Raw genomic sequence first — 21,918 nt, 5'->3', positions numbered from 1 at the left:
GAGAGACAGAGACAGAGAGGGGAGTGTTAAGAGAGAAGAGAGTGAGAGAGAAGAGAGGAGAGAGAGTGTGAGAGGAAAGGAGAGTGTGAGAGAGAGAGGGGTGTGAGAGAGAGAGGGGTGTGAGAGAGAGAGGGGTGTGAGAGAGAGAGGGGTGTGAGAGGAAAGAGTGAGAGGGGTGTGAGAGAGGGGTGTGAGAGAGAGGTGTGAGAGATGTGAAAGAGAGAGAGAGAGATGTGAGAGAGAGATGTGTGTGAGAGAGAGAGAGAGAGAGAGAGAGAGAGAGAGAGAGAGAGAGAGAGAGAGAGAGAGAGAGAGAGAGAGAGAGAGAGAGAGAGAGAGAGAGAGAGAGAGAGAGAGAGAGAGAGAGAGAGAGAGAGAGAGAGAGAAGGAGGTAGAGAGATAGAGCGAGAGAGATGCGAGTGAGGGAAAAAGGGTACAGCGAAGATTTACGAGGATGTTGCCAGGGCTAGAGGGTCTGAGCTATAGGGAGAGGTTGAGTAGGCTGGGACTCTATTCCTTGGAGCGCAGGAGGATGAGGGGTGATCTTATAGAGGTGTATAAAATCATGAGAGCAATAGATCGGGTAGATACACAAAGTCTCTTGCCTAGAGTTGGTGAATCTGCTCTAGTGAAAATAGGTTTAAGGTGAAGGGGAAATGATTTAATGGGAATCTGAGGTGTAACTTTTTCACACAAAGGGTGGTGGGTGTATGGAACAAGCTGACAGAGGAGGTAGTTGAGGCTGGGACTATTCCAACTTTTAAGAAACAGTTAGACAAGTACATGGATAGGACAGGTTTGGAGGGATGTGGACCAAATGCAGCCAGGTGGAACAAGGGTCGCTGGGACATACATGTTGGCCGGAGTGGGTTAGTTGGGCCGAAGTGTTTGTTTCCACGCTGTATCACTCTATGACTCTAGTGCCTGTAGGATAGTGTTAGTGTACGGCGATCGCTGGTCGATGTGGGCCTGGTTTGCCAAAGGGCCTTTTTCCGAGCCATCTCTGAAACAAAAAAATTAAAACAACAACAAATGCTGTATTAAAGGGTTATCCTTTTTGGATTTAAAAAGGGAATATAATGTTTTAACGGTGAGGTGCTGTAGAAAGCTAAGTCCTTAAACATTACATGTCTATGTTTTCATTCACAAAATGCTGGAGTAACTCAGCAGGTCAGGCAGCATCTCAGGAGAGAAGGAATGGATGACCCTTCTTCCGACCCGAAACGTCACCCATTCCTTCTCTCCTGAGATGCTGCCAGACCTGCTGAGTTACTCCAGCATCTTGTGAATAAATACCTTCGATTTGTACCAGCATCTGCAGTTATTTTCTTACACTACATGTCTATGTTTATTAGTTAACTTTATTGGAGAATCAAAAAATCATTTACAAGTGTTTAATGCAAAGCAAAAAGATGAGGAACAAGATTTACTTGGGAAAACACAAAAACATTTTACATGTTCTAACATGCTTTGAAAACAAAATGACATGAGAATTGTATGCACAGAGGATTACAGGCATTTGAATACAATATCTTATGAGTCAGTGCTGGGATATTTCCACTAGTGGGAGAGTCTAGGACCAGAAGGCACAGCCTCAGAATAAAAGGATGTACCATTAGAATGGAGATGAGGAGGATTTGTTTTTTAGCTAGAGGGTGGTGAATCTGTGGAATTCATTGCCACAGACAGCAGTGGAGTCCACGTCATTTGGTATTTTTAAAGTGGAGACTGACCGGGTCTTGATTAACAAGAGCGTCGAAGGTTACAGGAAGAAGGCAGGAGAATGCCTAGAAACATATAAAATTATAAAAGGACTGGACGAGCTAGATGCAGGAAAAATGTTCCCAATGTCGGGCGAGTCCAGAACCAGGGGCCACAGTCTTAGAATAAAGGGGAGGCCATTTAAAACTGAGGCGAGAAAAAAAAAATTCACCCAGAGTTGTGAATTTGTGGAATTCTCTGCCACAGAGGCCAGTGGAAGACAAATCACTGGATGGATTTAAGAGAGAGTTAGATAGAGCTCTAGGGGCTAGTGGAATCAAGGGATATGGGGAGAAGGCAGGCACAGGGTATTGATTGGGGACGATCAGCCATGATCACAATGAATGGCGGGTACTGGCTAGAAGGGCCGAATGGCCTCCTCCTTCATCTATTTTCTATGTTTCTATGTTTCTAATGGGGTTCAAAGGGAAAAATAGCTCAGCCATGATCGAATGGCAGAACAGAATGGATGGCCTGAAAGGCATAATTCTGCTCCTACTGTATGTCTTAATCTCCACATGATCAATCTAACCTACAGGAATAAACTTACCTGTCTTGGATTCAGACTGGAAGTTAAAAATGAAAATCAGGCCTTTCATATTGCCTCTTTACACTTCATTGGTTTGGAATAGCAACACTTAAATAGCAGAGATAGCCAATCACAGGAATACGCCTGCGCATACCCAAATCTAATAGAACAGATTATATAACATTTGACAAGTCCTGTCTGGGATTCGGACACCCGACTTGTGGATACCCTGCACATACAAACAGTGTTTGGGAGGCCAGTGGGGTGGATTTACCACCTGCAGTAGGGGCTGCAAGCATCATTTTTGGATGCTGGAGCCTGGGGTGGGCCTGGCGAAGATGCCACGCAAACGTGCCAGTCAGCTGGACATTGCCGCACCATCTGTCGTTCGTGGAATGTTTTTTCCGGACCAACACCGTTGACCACAAGTCCATCGGGCGGTGGTCAGCACGGAACGTCCTGCAGGCTCTGCAGGGGAATGACTCCATGGATCCTGTGGCGTGGTTCCCAGAGCAGACTGCCCGCCAGAACTCACCAGCAAGCACCAAGACCTGGCTTGGCTGGCGGTGAGGGGAGCCCTCCCAGTCAGATCCTTCTTGCGCCCTGGGAACCTCACTACCAGCGCGCGCTGCCCTAGGGACGGATGCTATGGAGAGGAGACGGTTGCCCACCTCTTCACAGAGTGTGGATTTGCACAGAGAGTCTGGAGAAGGATGCAAGGGTCCCTGTCACGGTTTATCCCAAACAGCTCCGTCACAGAGGACTCTCAGATTTACGGACTGTTCCCGGGGATACATTCAGAGACTGACATCGAGTGCTGCTGGAAGGTCATCAACTCGGTGAAAGACCCTCTATGGTCTGCCCAAACCATGTTGGCCTCCCAGCGGAGCGAGCTGTCCTTCGGGGAATGTTGCCGACTGGCCCGCTGCAGACTGCAGGAGTACGTGCTGAGGGACGCACTGAAGCTCGGTGCAGCCAACGCTAAGGCCCTGTGGGGGTGGGGCACAGCCTAGGCTCCTTCCGCTGCTGGACATTGGGGGTCAGAGTGTGGTAGAGACGCCCCTCGAACAAGGGAAGGGATTTCACGCCAGTGGGCCACATGAGTGGCAAGGGTAGACACAAAATGCTGGAGTATCTTAGCGGGACAAGCAGCATCTCTGGAGAGAAGGAATAGGGGACATTTCGGGTTGAGACTCTTCTTCAGTCTGATGTGAAGAAGAGTCCCGACCCAAAATGTCACCTATCCATGTTCTCCAGAGATGCTGTCTGCCCCTGCCGGGTTAATCCAGCACTTTGTGTCTTTTTTTGTAAACCAGCATCTGTGGTTCATCGTGTCTTTGCAAAATATACTACGTGACTGGTTTTCAAATATTACCACAGATGGCCTGATTTATTTCCCCTTCTACAGCTTCCTCCAGGCATCATAATTGGCTAGCAGGAATTAGTCTTTTGCAGAATGACAATAGTTTGGATTTCCTCCTATAACTGGGGCGACACGGTGGCGCAGCTGGTTGACCCACTGCCTCTCAGTGCCAGAGACCCGGGTTCAATCCTGACCTCGGGTGCTGTCTGTGTGGAGTTTGCACGTTTCCCCCTGAGACCGCATGGGTTTCCTCCGGGTGCTCCGGTCTCCTCCCACATCCCGGACACGCGTGTTTGGAGGTTAACTGGACTCTGTAAATTGCCTCTAGTGTGGGTATTGAGTGGATGAGAAAGACGGATAACATAGAACTAATGTGAATGGATGATCGATGCCCCAGCATGGACTCGGTGGGCCGAAGGACCCGTTTCCATAGATGCTAGAGTAACTCAGCAGGTCGGGCAGCATTTCTGGAGAACATGGATAGGTGAAGTTTCAGGTCGGGACCCTTCTTCAGACTCAGGGCATGTTTCCATGCTGTATCTGTAAAACTAATAAACATACCTCAGAGCAGAAATCAGTGAGAAAGCTGGGAGGGAAAATCTGTAAAAAATATATCAATTTCATGAACCTAGACATTCCTGCTAATTCACATCATAGTTATTCATGCTCTAATATGCAAAGTGATAAATAATCAACATATCCTGGTTGCATTTATACAAATTCGGTGCGAATTAAACTGCTTTTTTTTCCATTTTTATTTATTTTTCTTCCTTCATTCAAATTTCACCCCATTGTGCTCTTAATCTTTCATTCCCCATAAGTGAAAAAATTAGATTCATAATTCGCGTAAAAGACTGATTAAATTATGGACAAAAAACCTGTTACCATTTCAACAAGGTACATATTGAACATGATAGACACAAAGTGCTGGAGTAACTCAGCGGGTCAGGGAGCATCTCTGGAGTAAAAGGATAGGTGTAAAAGGATTGGTATGAACCAGCATCTGCAGTTCTTCGTTTCTATATCTTAGACGTGTTTGCTTCCATTGTAATAATTTATAAAACTTTACAAAGGGTCAAAAATAGGTGGGTTCCTCATGCCATTAATATTCTAGCTTGTCAACTAAGGGCAGTGTGTGGTGGTGGCACAGGCAGTACATATTTTGCATTTCTTACTTGCACCAATATCTCAATCTCACAAAACTGCTTTTAAAACACAGTCACATTGGTTCTGATAAGACATGGCAACAATAATCGCAACATACATAGTCCAGCTTCAAAGAGGTATTAAAGAGGCTTTTGGATAGGCACATTGATGTGCAGGGAATGGAGGGATATGCGGAGACAGATTAATTTAACTTGCCATCATGTCGGGCATTCACAGTGCGGGCCGAAGGGCCTGTTCCCATGCTGTGCAATTCTATGTTCTAAACTTGAAAACATTATCCAAAGAATATCTATCATTTATTGTAAGGAGTGATTGCTTTTGTGTTAATATCTCCGTCAGCAAGGCAGACACATGCTTCAAGATTCAGTTACATCGGTTATAGTCTCGCTGACAATTAGTGTCATTGCAGGGAATCCAAAGCTTCATTACCTCAGCAGTTTCACGGATTGTGTAAAGAAGGAACTGCAGATGCTGGTTTAAACATCTTCAGTTTTTGTGAGTCTGAAGAAGGGTCTCGACCCAAAACGTCACCCATTCCTTCTCTCCAGAGATGCTGCCTGTCCCGCTGAGTTACGCCAGCTTTTTGTGTCTATCTTCAGTTTCATAGATTTACTGATTTGTCCCAAAATCACAAAGAAAGTTCACCGCCATATGTAAACAAACCACACAAAGTGCTGGAGTATCACGGACAGGTGACGTTTCAGGAAGGGACCCTTCCTCAAGACCCTCTCTCACTGGTCCCCTTCTGCAACTCCTGCCGAGTCTGAAGAAGGGTCCCAGCCCGAAACGTCAATAGTCCATGTTCTCCAGAGATGCTGCCTGATCTGCTGAGTTACTCCAGCATTTTGTGCCTTTCTTCGACTGGCATCTGTAAAATTGCCCCTAATGTCAATCAATGTCAGGGATCAGGAACCCGCCTGAAGGCTTGGCAGACGGCATAACTGGGAGGGAGCTGGGGAAGTCGGGCGTGAGGAGCAATGGCCGGCCAGTAGGAGGGAGATCTGGGGTAATGCCTCCAGCAGACTGCAGGAGGCGCCCCCAGGACACAAAAAGATGGCCGGGCAAAGGGAGGAGAGGGATGTCGGTTCACCTCTCCAGTACATCGAGCGTGCGGGCCGACCGGACTTTGAATAATGGCGCCCGCATATGCCATAGAGGCAAAAAGAATTTGATTGTGCAGTTGCACATGACAAATAAAGCACTATTGGCCAATGTAAACCAGCATCCGCAGTTCCTTGTGATCACAATATAAACTGGTTTGTGAGTTCACTAGGAGGTGAGAATCTACGATTGACTCTTTGCCAGTATGGTTTATTGCTCTCCATTTGATTTTGAAATAACAGGAAACATTTTATTTTACCAACCTGCCTCTGGGTGGCAATCAATTTCAAAACCCATTAATTGAAGTCGACCTGCAAGATCTTCAATTTTGTGCAAATTCAAGGAGAAAGGAAATGGAAAACCGGAATGCTTCACTTCCCAACACAAGTTACGCTTGCAAATTTTTAGATAACACAACCCTTTTCCCCCCACTGTCTCTTGTGACTAAATTCAGTCAGGGATAAGCAGAGACCTTCATACAAATTACCACCCTGACTCATAGGCGCCCTCTAGAGGACAGAGCGAGAGAGAGAGAGAGAGAGAGAGAGAGAGAGAGAGCGCAAAATTAGAGTAGGAAGGAACTGCAGATGCACAAAATGTTGACGTATCTCAGTGGGTCAGGCAGCATCTCTCATGAAAAGGAATATGTGACGTTTCGGGTTGGAACCCTTCCTCAGACTGCCTCAGACTAAGAGAGTAAAATCAGTCCCTCACAATCAGAACTGGATGCCTATGTTGAAGAAAAGACCTACCTTAATTTGGGGAGGGGGGGTTAAGAAATTATGGGAGGGAGGGGGGAAATATTAAGGAAGTATATCTTTTGACTTCTATGCGACTAAAACCAGATAACAGCATTTTGTCAAAAACAAGAAAAAATACTACACAAGTCAAAGTCTTAGAAAACATGATTTACAAATCAGTCACACGATCCATCCTTCCATCCATCTTTCCATCGCTCATCCACCTTAGAGCAATCGAACTCTGGCTTTCCTATACGCTTGTTGATGTCGTTGTGGAGAAAGCACATCCATTGGGAAAACTTATGCCTGTCGGTCGTGTCTGGTGGAGTGGCCTTCAGTCTGCAGTAGTGCAACAAAGAGAATGTTCCAATCAAAAGCCTCTCATAAAGATTCGTCACCTGTGTTCACCTATTACCTGCCACGCTTTGTCCTACTTCTCCTCTCTCCCAGCTTTCTCCTACCCCCCCCTCCCGACCACATCCCCCAGCAATCAACATGAAGAAACTGAAACGTCACCCATCCTTTTTTTCAAGAGATGCTGCCTGACCTGCTCAGCTACTCCAGTACTGTGTCTATCTTCGGTATAAACCTGCATCTGCAGTCCCTTTCTTCGCATATGTCCGTCAATCAGCGATCACCCCATACACGGTCCTATACACACTAGGGACAATTTACCTTTTTACGAAAGCCAATTAACCTACAAACCTGTACGTCTTTGGAGTGTGGGAGGAAACCGGAGCACCCGGAGAAAACCCTGCAGTCATGGGGAGAACGTACAAACTCTGTACAGACAGCACCCATAGTCAGGATAGAACCTGGGTCTCTGGCGCTGTAAGGCAGTAGCTCTACCGCTGCGCCACCATTAAAGTTTGTTTTTAAACAGGGAAACTGTAGTTGAGAAGTAAAAAGGACGGGGAGGAAAACTTTTCTCAATCAGCAAATAATACCAAAGGGCAAACAAATCTCAGGATCAACGAAAGATTGCATGCTCCTTTTGACTTTCTTTGGTTAGAGATTAAAGTTAAATTAAATGCTGTATTTTGGTGTTTTGGTAACTTTAGCATAATTTCACTTAAGACAATTGTCTAAAGTAACCAGCTGCAAAAATATGTAAAACAAATGTAGTGGCATTGGCACTGTAGCGGCAAAGTGGCGCAGCAGGTAGAGCTGCTGCCTCACACCGCCAGAGACCCGGGTTCGATCGTGACCCCAGGCACTGTCTGTGTGGAGTTTGCAATTTCTCCCTGTGACCTCGTGTGTTTTCTCCGTATGCTCCGGTTTCCTCCCACATCCCAAACATGTGGAATTTTAGGTTAATTGGCCCTCTGTGAAATTAACTTAATCTGTAGGAAGAGGATGCAAAAGTGAGATAACATAGAAAATAGGTGCAGGGTTAGACCATTCGGCCCTTCGTGCCAGCACCAGCTGACCATCCTAAATCAGTTCCTGCTTTCTCCCCATACCCCTCGATTCCGTTAGTTCTAAGAGCTGTATCTAACTCTCTCGTGAAAACATCCGGTGAATTGGCCTCCACTGCCTTCTGTGGCAGAGAATTCCGTAGATTCACAACACTCTAGTGTGACCAAAGAACTAGTTTGAACGGGCGATCAATGGTCGGCGTGAACTCGGTGGGCAAAACATGCACCTTTAAACTAAACAAAACTAATCAAACTGACCTGTCTCTCACATCTTGCGCACATTCATCACAGGGAAAGAACTTTGAAAACAAAGAAATAAACTGCTTCATGTCCTCCTGTTGATTTGTGGTGGGTTTGTCCGGATAGTAGGCTGCCATCGTATGAAGAAAAGACCAGGTGCTCCTCCCCAACTCTTCGCGATCTAAAGGACATTCAATCGGTCGTGGCTTATCAAGGTCCTCGTAAACATCCTGCAGTCATAGTAAAGAAAATTAACACAAATATGTCACATTCTGAAGCAGTGCTAAATTAAAAAATTCTGCAGGAGACCATTGAACTATCTTTAATCAGACTTTATCTTGCACTAAATGTTGTAGCCTGTATCCTAGTTTGAAAAGAGTCATCACAGATAGGAACAGGAACTATCTTTAATTGGACTTTATCTGTGTACTGTGGACGGCTTGATTGTAATCATCTGTAGTCTTTTCTTTGACTCCATAACACTCAGCAAAATGTTCACTGTTCTTCGGTACACATGACGATAATAAACAAAATTAAGTGTACAATCACATCTCCAGGACCAAGCTCCATCAGATTTGACAACCCACAAAAGTACTCAAAAATATAGATTATAACTTGAAAACTGCTCCAAATATGGTGGCACAGTGATGCAGCGGTAGAGTTGCTGCCTTACAACGCTGGAGATCCTGGTTCAATCCTGACTACGGGTGCCATCTGTGTGAGGTTTGCATTTCCTCCCTGTGTCCGAATGGGTTTTCTCCAGGAGCTCCGGTTTCCTACCACATCCCAAAGACGTACAGGTTTGTAGGTTATTTGGCTTCAGTAAAATTGTAAATTGTCCCTAATGTGTAGGATAGTGTTAGTGTACAGGTGATCGCTGATCGGAGCGGACTTGGTGGACCGAAGGACTTTTTTCCATTCTGTATCTGTAAAATTAAAAACTATGAAAACATTTCTCTCATCTGGCACCCATTTTCCCCCTTCTCATCCCTGACCTTTGTCCACCGATCACCTCTATCCGCCTTTCTCTCCACCTTCCCCCTCACCTGTATATACCTATCACTTCACCATCCCCTCACCTGCAGCCACCTATCATTCCGCCTTCACAGTTCATTTAATATTCAGTTTCGTTTATTATATCACGTGTACCGAGGTACAGTGAAAACCTTTAGTTGCGTGCTGACCAGCCATCGGAAAGACAATACATGATTACAATAAAGGCATTTGCAGTGTTCAGATACATGATAAGGGAATAACGTGCAAGGTAAAGCTAGTAAAGCCTGATCAAAGATAGTCCGATGGTCCCCGATGAGCTAGATAGTATTTCAGGACTGCTGTCTGGTTCTGGTAGGATGATTAAGTTGCCTGATAACAGCAACCTGTAGCCACCTTCCACTCCACCTTCCCCTCACCTGTAGCCACCTATCACTCCACCTTCCCCCTCACCTGTCGCAAGCCAGGCTTTGTTCTTCCCCCCACCTCTCTTTGGGAAGATTGAGGACCACTTTTCCAACAATGACCCACGGCGGGTATGGCAAGGCATCCAGCACATCACCAACTACAAGACCAGCAACCGCACGACTGCCGACGGCGACGCCTCGCTGGCAGAGGAACTTAACTGTTTCTTTGCTCGTTTCGAGGTGAAAGCTACAGTGGCAGACATAACACCCTCTCCAGCACCTGACAGCAACACCTTCACTGTGCAGGAGTATGATGTTAAGCGCGTGCTCAGAGCAGTGAATCCCAGGAAAGCTGCAGGCCCCGATGGTGTGACGGGCAGAGTGCTGAGGGAATGTGCAGACCAATTATCTGAGGTCTTCACAAAAATCTTCAACCTGTCCCTTTTAAAATCCACCATCCCTCCCTGCCTGAAGTCCGCCATAATCATCCCACTGCCGAAAAAGTCTGTCATCAGCGGTCTTAACGACTACCGTCCGGTAGCACTCACACCGGTCATCACAAAGTGCTTCGAGAGACTGGTCCTGCAGCACATCAAAGCCAGCCTCCCACCCACCTTCGACCCACACCAGTTTGCCTACAGAGCAAATAGGTCTACAGGGGATGCCATCGACACTGCTCTTCACACTGCACTGACCCACCTTGAACACCAGGGGAGCTATGTGAGGATGCTCTTCCTCGACTTCAGCTCTGCCTTTAACACGGTCATCCCGAGCAGACTGGTCACCAAACTTTCCGACATTGGATTTTCCCAAACCATCTGCCAATGGATCAAGGACTTCCTGACCAACCGCCCCCAGACCGTCAAAATAGGCCCTCACCTCTCCTCCACCATTACACTGAGCACCGGCTCACCACAGGGCTGTGTGTTGAGCCCCATCCTTTACTCCCTCTACACTCACGACTGCGCCCCCACCCATCCCACCAACACCATCATCAAGTTCGCGGATGACACGACTGTGGTTGGACTCATCTCAGAAGGAGATGAGACAGCCTATAGGGATGAAATCCAAAGGCTGGCAGCATGGTGTTCAGTGAACAATCTGGTCCTGAACTCCTCCAAAACAAAGGAACTTATAATTGACTTTAGAAAAACCAGTGGAGATTACGACCCACTCTACATCAATGGGGTCTGTGTGGAAAGGGTACCAGCTTTCAGGTTCCTGGGTACGCACATCGCAGAGGATCTTACCTGGTCTACCAACACCATCACCACAGTAAAGAAGGCACAGCAGAGACTCCACTTCCTGAGGATCCTCAGGAAAACCAACCTGCAGGAGAAGCTCATGTTGTCCTTCTATCGCTGCTCCATCGAGAGTGTGCTGGCATACTGTATAACCACATGGTATGCCAGCTGCTCAGAAAAGGACAGGAAGGCCCTTCAGAGGGTCATCACGACGGCCCAGAAGATCATCGGCTGCTCACTGCCCTCCCTGGAGCACCTGTTCAGCCTACGCTGCCTCAGTAGAGCAGGCAAAATAATAAAAGATCCATCCCACCCCGGCCACCGTCTGTTTGTTCATCTGCCCTCTGGTCGACGTTTCAGGTCGATCAAATCCCGAACAAACAGACTTAAGAACAGTTTTTACCCCAGGGCCATACGAGAACTGAACACTACCTTTGCACTAGGCAACACCGTTAAAAAATCTTGTACTTAATATAATTGTATTTAATTGTATTTATGTATTTATTTGTTTTTGCATTTATTGCATATATGTTTGTACGCACCGTCAGGATTGGCTATTTTTTAATTTCGTTGTACTCGTTGCAATGACAATAAATGAATATTATTATTATTATTATTATTATTGTTTTCCAGCTTTCTCCCCCTGCAACAAGGAGCCTGGAAGTGGTTCTCAACCCGGATTACAGTTGGTTCTCCCTCCACAGCTGGTTCCTCTTCCTCACCCCTTCCTTCCCCGCCGACACCGTCATTCCCTCCTCCCTCCACAGCCGCTGCCCGGCCCGCTGGTCATTCCCTCCACAGCCGCTTCCCGGCCCGCTGGTCATTCCCCTCTCCCTCCACACCCGCTGCCCGGCCTGCTGGTCATTCCCCCCTCCCTCTACAGCCGCTGCCCGGCCCGCTGGTCATTCCCTCCTCAGCCCGGCCCGGCCCTCTGGTCATGCCCTCCTCCCTCCACAGCCCGGCCCGCAGGTCATAGAAACATAGAAAATAGGTGCAGGAGTAGGCCATTCGGCCCTTCGAGCCTGCACCGCCATTCAATATGATCATGGCTGATCATCCAGCTCAGTAACCCGTACCTGCCTTCTCTCCATACCCCCTGATCCCTTTAGCCACAAGGGCCACATCTAACTCCCTCTTAAATATAGCCAATGAACTGGCCTCAACTACCTTCTGTGGCAGAGAATTCCCCCCTCCCTCCACAGCCCGGCCTGCTGGTCATTCCACCCTCCCTCTACAGCCCGGCCCACTGGTCATTCCCCCCTCCCTCCACTGCCCGGCCCACTGGTCATTCCCCCCTCCCTCTACAGCCCGGCCCACTGGTCACTCCCTCCACAGCCGCTGCCCGGCCCACTGGTCATTCCCCCCTCCCTCCACAGCCCGGCCCACTGGTCATTCCCCCCTCCCTCCACAGCCCGGCCCACTGGTCATTCCCCCCTCCCTCTACAGCCCGGCCCACTGGTCATTCCCCCCTCCCTCTACAGCCCGGCCCGCTGGTCACTCCCTCCACAGCCCGGCCCGCTGGTCACTCCCTCTACAGCCCGGCCTGCTGGTCACTCCCTCCACAGCCGCTGCCCGGCCCTCTCGTCCCTCTTCCTCACCCCTTCCTTCCCCGCCGACACCGCCAGCTGCTTCTGCTCCCGCATCCACGTCTTGAAGTCCACGCACGCCCGGCACGGCTTCTTGGGCTTGTCCTGGCCGCTCTGCGCGGCGCTTCGGCCCGTGTCGCCGCTGCTGGCGCCGCCGGCGAGCCCGTTGCCCGGGGTGACGGGGAACCCGGCCGCCGGACCCCAGCTGGGCGCCGCCATCTTGCTGTCGCGCGGCATGCTGGGAGCGCCGGTGAGTGGTGACTGGGACACACACACACAATGCTGGAGCAACTCAGTGGGCTGGGCAGCACCTGTGGAGAGCAGGGATGGGCAGCAGTGGGTATCAACTAGCAAAGGTATCAACCAGCAAAGGGTACACAGAAGATTCACGTGTTCACCTGTGGAGAGCAGGGATGGGCAGCACCTGTGGAGAGCAGGGATGGGCAGCACCTGTGGAGAGCAGGGATGGGCAGCACCTGTGGAGAGCAGGGATGGGCAGCACCTGTGGAGAGCAGGGATGGGCAGCACCTGTGGAGAGCAGGGATGGGCAGCACCTGTGGAGAGCAGGGATGGGCAGCAGTGGTATCAACTAACAAAGGTATCAACCAGCAAAGGATACACAGAAGACTCACAAGTTCTAGGTAGGAGGCAGACACACAATGCTGGAGCAACTCAGTGGGCCGGGCAGCACCTGTGGAGAGCAGGGATGGGCAGCAGTGGGTATCAACTGGCAAAGGGTACACAGAAGATTCACGTGTTCTGGGAGGTAGACACACAATGCTGGAGCAACTCAGCGGGCCAGGCAGCACCGGTGGAGAGCAGGTATGGGCAGCAGTGGTATCAACCAGCAAAGGTATCAACCAGCGAAGGGTACAGAGAAGATTTTGCTGGTTGATACCACTGCTGCCCATCCCTGCTCTCCACCGGTGCTGCCTGGCCCACTGAGTTGCTCCAGCATTGTGTGATATCTTCCACAAGTTCTAGGAGGTAGACACAAAATGCTGGAGCAACTTAGCGGGCCTGGCAGCATCTGTGGAGAAGCAGGTATGGGCAGCAATGGCATCAATCAGCAAAGGGCACACAGAAGATTCACAAGTTCTAGGAGTCTACTCCATTCAATCATGGCTGATCTCTCCCCCCCCCCCACCCTATTTTCCTGCCTTCTCCCCACAACCCTTCACACCCGTTCCAATCAAGAATTTGTCTATCCCTGCCTTAAAAATATACACTGATATCCTGATACACTGGCCTCCATATGTGGCAATGTGTTCCACAGATTAACTACGCTCTGACCAAAGCAGTTACTCCTCACCTCCTTTCTAAACGAACGCCCTTTAATTCTGAGGCTATGAGTTGTGGTCCTGGACTCTCCCACCAGTGGAAACATCCTTTCCACATCCACTCTATCAATGCCTTTTATTATTCTGTAAGTTTCAATGAGGTCTTCCCTCAACCTTCTAAACTCCAGCGAATACAGGCCCAGTGCTGTCAAACGCTCATCATATGTTAACCCACTCATTCCTGGAATCATTCTTGTAAACCTCCTCTGGACCCTCTCCATAGCCAGCACATCCTTCCTCAGATATGGGGCCCACATTTGCTCACGGTACTCCAAATGCGGCCTGACCAGCGCCTTATAGAGCTTCAGCATTACATCTTTGTCTTGATATAAATACGAGCATTTACGAGGATGTTGCCTGGGCTAGAGGGTCTGAGCTGTAGGAAGAGGTTGAGTAGGCTGGAATTCTATTCCTTGGAGCACAGGAGGATGAGGGGTGATCTTATAGAGGTGTATAAACTCATGAGAGGAATAGATCGGGTAGATGCACAGAGTCCCTTGCCAAGAGTAGTGAATTGAGGAGCAGAGGACACAGGATTAAGGTGAAGGGCACTGACCCATTCACCCCCTCCCACAGAGGGCACTGACCCATTCACAGAGCAGAGGGTGGGCACTGCCCATTGACCCCCTCCCACAGCGGGTACTCACCCCATTCACAGAGCAGAGGGTGGGCACTGCCCATTCACCCCCCTCCTACAGAGTGCAGGGTGGGCACTGCCCCATTCACCCCATCCTACTGGGGGAAGGGTGGGTACTGCCCCATTCACCCCCTCCTACAGAGTGCATGGTGGGCACTGCCACATTCACCCCCTCCTACAGGGGGAAGGGTGGGCACGGCCCCATTCACCCCCTCCTACCGGGGGAAGGGTGGGCACTGCCCCATTCACCCCCAGAGTGGGCACCCACCGGTTCACCCCCTCCTACATCCTGGGGTAAAGTATCATGATAATTTTTCATCTAATCTTTGTGAATTAGTTGTTCCAGTTGTTTCACTTGGTTCAATCAGTATGATTTTTCTCTGCCGTTTTAGTCACGACCACAAGAGGCCCCACTTGCCTTAAAAGTCAGGCAAAATTATCTTGTTTCGGTTAGACTGCTTTGGTCAGGCAACATTTGGAGTATTGCGTGCCCATTACAGGAAGGATGTGGAGGCTTTGGAAAGGGTGGAGAGGAGGTTTACCAGAAAGATGCCTGGATCAGAGGGTGTGCAGGAAAGAACTGCAGATGCTAGTTTAAACCGAAGATAGACACAAAAAGCTGGAGTAACTCAATAAACAATAGGTGCAGGAGGAGGCCATTCGGCCCTTCGAGCCAGCACCGCCATTCAATGAGATCATGGCTGATCATTCTCAATCAGTACCCCGTTCCTGCCTTCTCATACCCCCTGACTCCACTATCCTTAAGAGCTCTATCCTTAAGAACTCAGCGGGCCAGGCAACATCTCTGGAGAAAAGGAATAGGTGACGTTTCGGGTCGAGACCCTTCTTCACCCATTCCTTCTCTCCAGAGATGCTGCCTGTCCCGCTGAGTTACTCCAGCTTTTTGTGTCTATCTTCGGTTTGAAACCAGCATCCGCAGTTCCTTCTTACACAGCTACAGGGAGAGGTTGGACAGACTTGGGTTGTTTTCTCTGCAATGCCTGAGTTTGCGGGGAGACCCGATAGATGTATTTAAAATAATGAGAGGCACAGATAGGGTAGACAGTCAGAACTTTTTTCCCATGATGGAAAAATCAAAACACTAGTGGGCATTGATTTAGTTTAGTTTAGTTTAGTGATACAGCGCTGAAACAAGCTCTTCGGCCCACCGGGTCCACGCCGACCAACGATCCCCGCACATTATCATATCATCATATCATATCATATATATATACAGCCGGAAACAGGCCTTTTCGGCCCTCCAAGTCCGTGCCGCCCAGCGATCCCCATACATTAACACTATCCTACACCCACTAGGGACAATTTTTACATTTACCCAGCCAATTAACCTACATACCTGTACGTCTTTGGAGTGTGGGAGGAAACCGAAGATCTTGGAGAAAACCCACGGGGAGAACGTACAAACTCCGTACAGACAGCACCCGTAGTCGGGATCGAACCCGGGTGTCCGGCGCTGCATTCGCTGTAAGGCAGCAACTCTACCGCTGCGCCACCAAGGTTTTAAGGTGAGAGGGGCAAAGATGAAAGGAGATACGCTGGGCAGATTTTTTACACAGAGGGCGGTGAGTGCCTGGAACGCGCTACCAGCTGTGGTGGTGGAGGCAGATACTAGAGTGGGATTTTGGATTGGCGCATGGATATGTGGGTAACGGAGGGATATGGATTATGTAGAGCAAATAAGAGTTGACATTGTGGGTTGAGTTGCCTGTTCTTGTGCTGTACTGTTCTATGTTCAATGTTCATACCAATGGGTTGGAAACACGTGTGCCATCATGTCCTGCAAATAGCTGAAGGGCTAACGCGGTTCAAGGTGATGACATCACCTTGAACCGCGTTAGTCCTTCAGCTATTTACAGGACATGATGGTACACGCGTTTCCAACCCATTGGTAATTATACCCGCACTGTGGCGTGCTTTCATCCTGTAAGTGAATGAAACAAAAGGTCCAGGGTAAAGCTGGGAGTAGTGACGGTAAACACTCACTCTCCTGCCACGCCTGGTTCATGTCCCTGTCACTTATTTGAAGGCCGGACAAGTGAGAGAGGCTGGAGGGAGAGAAACGGAGAGTTTCAATGAGAGAAGGGTTCTGGGGAGAAGGCAGGAAAAAATTGGATTAGGAAGCAGAGATCAGCCACGATCACACCAGGACCAGAGGTGAGGGCGTGATCGAGGGCATCGGCAAATGCAGACAGACTGCGCTGAGGAAAAGCTCAAGACCCGGCGATCTGAGGCTCTAAACGGGCAAATTAAATGACTTCAGTGAGTGCTTTGTCCAGACACGGAGGATAGTGGGATTGGGAGGGGAATGTAAGAGTGGAGAGTGACACAAGGAAGTGACTTTAGAGATACAGCACGGAAACAGGCCATTCGGCCCACCGAGTCCACTCCGACCAGCGATCACCCTGTACACTAGCACTATCCTACACACTAGGGACAGTTTACTATTTCCAGAAGCCAATTAACCTACCGAACTGTACGTCTTCAGAGTGTGGGAGGAAACCGGATCACCCGGAGGAATCTTATGCAATGTCATGGGGAGAACGTACAAAATCCGTACAGACAGTATCCACAGTCAGGATCGAACCCGGGTCTCTGGCGCTGTGAGGCAGCAACTCTACCGCTGCACCCCACAGTTGCTCTGCCTAACCTGAAAGGACCGTCGGGGTCCCTGGACAGAGACGAGGGAGGAGGTGTAGGGACAAGTGTTGCATCTTCTGCGGTTGCAGGGGAAGGTACCTGGGGAGGGGGGTGGTTTGGGTGGGAAGGGATTGAGTTAACCACCAGGGAGTTGCAGAGGGAACGGTCTCTGCGGAAGGCGGAACGGGGTGGAGATGTGATAATGTGGCTAGTGGTGGGATCCCGTTGGAGGTGGTGGAAATTTTGCAGGATTATGTGTTGTATGCGACGGCTGATGGGGTAAAAGGTAAGGTGTGTGCAAAGGATGTGTCCACTGGTGGGGGAGTCTAGGACCACAGGCGCTCTTTTAGAAAGGAGGTGAGGAAGAACCTTTTTAGTCAGAGGGTAGTTAATCTGTGGAACTCATTGCCACCGAGGGCTTTGGAGGCCGCCAGTGGATATTTTTAACGCCGAGATAGACGAATTCTTGATTAGAACGGGTATGAAGGGTTCTGGGGAGAAGGCAGGAAAATGGGATTAGGAAGCAGAGATCAGCCATGATTGACTGGCGGAGTAGACTCAACGGGCCGAATGGCCTAATTCTACTCCTATAACTTGTGATTGTGAGAGTATATTTTCTCCATGTGACCATGTGGGCTTTCTCCACATTTGAGGGAAGATAGACACAAAAAGCTGGAGTAACGCAGCGGGTCAGGCAGCATCTCTGGAGAAAAGGAATAGGTGACATTTCGGGTCAAGATCCTTCTTCAGTCTAACCCGAAACGTCACCTATTCCTTTCCTCCAGAGATGCTGCCTGACCCGCTGAGTTGCTCCAGCATTTTGTGTCTATCTTGTATATACAGTATGTGTGGTGTGTGTGAGAGAGAGAAGGGGAGAATGTATGTGTGAGAGAGGGAGAGTGTGTGTGTGTGAGAGAGAGAGAGAGAGGTAGAGAGTATGTGCGTGTGTGAGAGACAGAGTGTGTGTGTGAGAGTGTTTCTCCAGCATTTTGAGTAAACCAGCATCTGCAGTTCCTTCCTACACAAGGTTTAGAGGGATATGGGCCAAATGTGTGCAGGTGAAACTAATGTAGATGGGGCATCTTGGACACGTTGGGCTGAAGGGCCTGTTTCTGCGATGAATGACTAAAGTTCCTTACAAGTGAAATGGAGATTCATTTGCCCTTCTACAAATGTAGTGAATTGTTTGGTTTAGTTTAGTTTAGTTTAGTTTAGAGATACAGTGTGGAAACAAACCCTTCGGCCCACCGAGTCGACGCCAATCACCGATCTCCCATTTGTACCGAATTGCATTCGGTTGTCAGGATGTCATCTCTTCTACAATGGAAAACCAAAACGCAGATTGGTTCTGAACTAATACTCTCTATTTACATTGATAGGTGGCGGCCCTGAGTTTCTCGTTGTCTGTCACCTCCAGTTTCCATCCCATTCCCCCTCTGAATTCTGCCTTTGATCACTGAGGTATTTTTGAACCAAGTAAGATCAATGAAAAAAACATTTTTGCGGCTGTCTGTGAATGTTGCAGCCCGCAGGGCTGAGTGTCAAAGTGAGCGCTCGCGGAAAACCAGCTTTTCCAGTTTGTTTCAGACAAACTGAACCATCCGACCACAACTTGGGAGCAGCTCTGAACTACTATCTACCTCTTTGGTGACCCTCGGACAATCCGTGATCAGACTTTACTAGCTTTACCTTGCACTGTACGTTATTCCCTTATCATGTATCGAGACACTGTAAACGGCTCGATTGATATCATGGATTGTCTTTCTGCTGACCCGCAGGCATTGCCACTTTCATTTCACTGCACATCGAGTATGTGTATGTGACAAATAAATTTGACTTGACTTGACTTGACTTGAGATAGCATGCAACAAAAGCTTTTCACTGCATCTCGGTACACATGACAATAAACTAAACTGAACTAAACTAAACTGACTGGTTCCCGTGGAGGAGTGGGGAATGCTGGAAATGCTGGGGTGAATGGAGAATATGGGGGGAGCAGCCGGCAGGATTATTATAGACTGTTGCAGATTTACTGTGTAGGAAGGAACTGCAGCTGCTGGTTTAAACCGAAGATGGACACAAAAAGCTGGAGTAACTCAGTAGGTCAGGTGGTATTTCTGGAGAAAAAGGAATAGGTGATGTTTTAGGTCGAGACTGAAGAAGTCTGAAGAAGGGTCTCGACCCAAAACCTCTCCTATTCCTTCTCTCCAGGGATGCTGCCTGACCCGCTGAGTTACTCCAGCTTTTTGAGTTTATCTGCAGATTTACTGTTGTGGGTGATCTTATATGTTGGGTGCATCATTGGCCTGGGATATTAGATCTGTTTCTCCCTCTGTGGCACGGTGGCGCAGCGGTAGAGTTGCTGCCTTACAGTGCCAAAGGGTCAGGTTTGATCCCGACTACGAGTGCAGTCTTTACGGAGTTCGCACGTTCTCTCTGTGACCAGGTGGGTTTTCCCCGGGTTCTCCGGTTTCCTCCCACACTCCAAAGAGGTGCAGGCTTGTAGGTTAACTGGCTTCTGTAAAATTATAAATAGTCCCTAGTGTGTAGGATAGTGCTAGTGTACACAAGTTGTGATCACAAGTTGGTGGGCTGAAGGGCCTGTTCCCACACTGTATCTCTAAAGTTTCATGTTTAGTTTAGTTTAGAGGTACAGTGCAGATACAGGCCCTTCAGCCCACTGTGTCCATGCCATAACCGATCCCCGCACACCAATACTATCCTACGTGCAAGGGACAAGTCTCAAGGATGCTGCCTGGTTTTCCAGAACTTTCTGTTTGATGGTTAAGATTTCCAGCACCTGCAGTTATTTTCAGTTTCTTTATTAAGTTTCCAAATTCATGCCCAATGTTCGCAAATGTCACAATTGTACTTCACAATTGCAGCCTGTGCTTTTTTTGTTTTGTTTTGTTTTCGATTCCCCTACCCTGGGCAAGAGACTCTGTACGTCTACCCGATCTATTCCTCGTCATTTTATCCACCTCTATAAGATCTAGCTTGCTCAACCACTACCCTTAGCTTAGGCCCTCGGGTCCTGGCAACATCGTCAGAAATCTTCTCCGCACCCTTTCCAGCTTGACAACATCCTTCCTATAACATGGTGCCCAAAACTGAACACAATACTCCAAATGCGACTTCACCCAACGACTAAAACAACTGCAACATGACCTCCCAACTTCTATACTCAATGCTCTGACTGATGAATGCCAATGTGCCAAAAGCCTTTTTGACCACCCGATCTACCTGGGATGCCACTTTCAATGCGTTATGTACCTGTGCTCCTAGATCCCTCTGCTCTACAACACTCCCCAGAGCCCTACCGTTCACTCTGTAGGTTCTGCCCATGTTAGTGCTCCCTAAATGTAACACCTCACATTTCTCTGCATTAAATTCCATCATCCATTCCTCGGCCCACCTGGCCAACCGATCAAGATCCTGCTGCTATTTTTGACAACCATCTTCATCTTCACTGTCTACAATTGTTCCATGTCCTGTGTTAGGACAGAGGACAATACCTTGAGATATTGTCTATGAAATATACCTCCAAAGGTAAGAAAAATACCTAAGAAAAACAGATCCTTCTAGCTGATGCATGAACATTGGTTTTGGTGCTATCGGGATAGGTGGAGGGTGTTTTGAAATGGTTTCTGATAGAAAGTGAGTTGTAATTATGCCAGGTCTTGATTGGTAAACTGAGAGTTAAATTTAAATCATCAGTAAAAAACCCATCTCAGTTCTGGCCAATAATAATTGGGAGGTAACCTATAACCATATAACCATATAACAACTACAGCACGGAAACAGGCCCGTTCGGCCCTTCCAGTCCACGCCGACCACTCTCCCTGACCTAGTCTCATCTACCTGCACTCAGAACATAACCCTCTAATCCCCTCTTATCCATATACCTATCCAATTTACTCTTAAATAATAAAATCGAGCCAGCCTCCACCACTTCCACCGGAAGCCCATTCCATACAGCCACCACCCTCTGAGTAAAGAAGTTACCCCTCATGTTACCCCTAAACTTTTGTCCCTCAATTCTGAAGCTATGTCCCCTTGTTGGAATCTTCCCCACTCTCAAAGGGGAAAGCCTACCCACGTCAACTCTGTCCTCCCTCTCAAAATTTTAAAAACCTCTATCAAGTCCCCCCTCAACCTTCTATGCTCCAAAGAATAAAGACCCAACCTGTTCAACCTCTCTCTATAGCTTAAGTGCTGAAACCCAGGCAACATTATATAATTTCACAGAATTAAAATATCAATGTTGTTTTTGAATTGTGGCCCATTCTACACTTTTAAGCAGCTTAGGGATTGGTGATAGGGCGGATGTGAGGCGAACATAGACAACAACACAACCTGTGAACATCAAACAGTCTTTAAAATGCCGACAGCTGACAGTAATTGCGAGTTATTGCACATATGGTAAGCCCGTCTAAAGCAGTGAAATTCATTCCAGTCAAAATATGCACACGTGAAATTAATGTAAAGTCACACTCAAGATTTGAACAGGGGCGTTACCGGGACATAATCAGTGGATTGCGAAGAAATAAACACAAGAGAATAGGATCAACATGTCCCATCTACACTAGTTCCACCTGACTGTGTTTGGCCCATATCCTTCTAAACCCATCCAATCCATGTGCCTGTCCAAATGTTTTCTAAACATCTCTCCCACCTCCTCTGGCAGGTTCCATATACCTACCACCCTTTGTAAAAAAGTTCCCATGGACCAGA

The 21,918-nt window shown here is 48.3% G+C and overlaps 1 protein-coding gene across 1 annotated transcript; it reads right to left on the bottom strand.

Annotated features, from left to right (window-relative positions):
* Positions 1 to 1,370: 1,370 nt before the first annotated feature.
* gfer (growth factor, augmenter of liver regeneration (ERV1 homolog, S. cerevisiae)) lies at positions 1,371 to 12,786 on the bottom strand. The gene is made up of 3 exons (XM_078417679.1): positions 12,562 to 12,786; positions 8,338 to 8,549; positions 1,371 to 7,000 (listed from the first exon to the last, which is right to left on the bottom strand). The coding sequence occupies exons 1-3, from the start codon at positions 12,784 to 12,786 to the stop codon at positions 6,838 to 6,840; spliced, it is 600 nt and encodes a 199-aa protein (XP_078273805.1). The 3' UTR covers positions 1,371 to 6,837.
* Between the last annotated feature and the right edge of the window lie 9,132 nt (positions 12,787 to 21,918).

The sequence above is a fragment of the Rhinoraja longicauda genome, chromosome 21 (genome assembly GCF_053455715.1).
Source record: "Rhinoraja longicauda isolate Sanriku21f chromosome 21, sRhiLon1.1, whole genome shotgun sequence".
In the NCBI taxonomy this organism is placed as follows: Eukaryota; Metazoa; Chordata; class Chondrichthyes; order Rajiformes; family Arhynchobatidae; genus Rhinoraja; species Rhinoraja longicauda.
The sequence above is the reverse complement of the archived record's forward strand: the minus strand, read 5'-3'. Positions and strand labels throughout refer to the sequence as shown.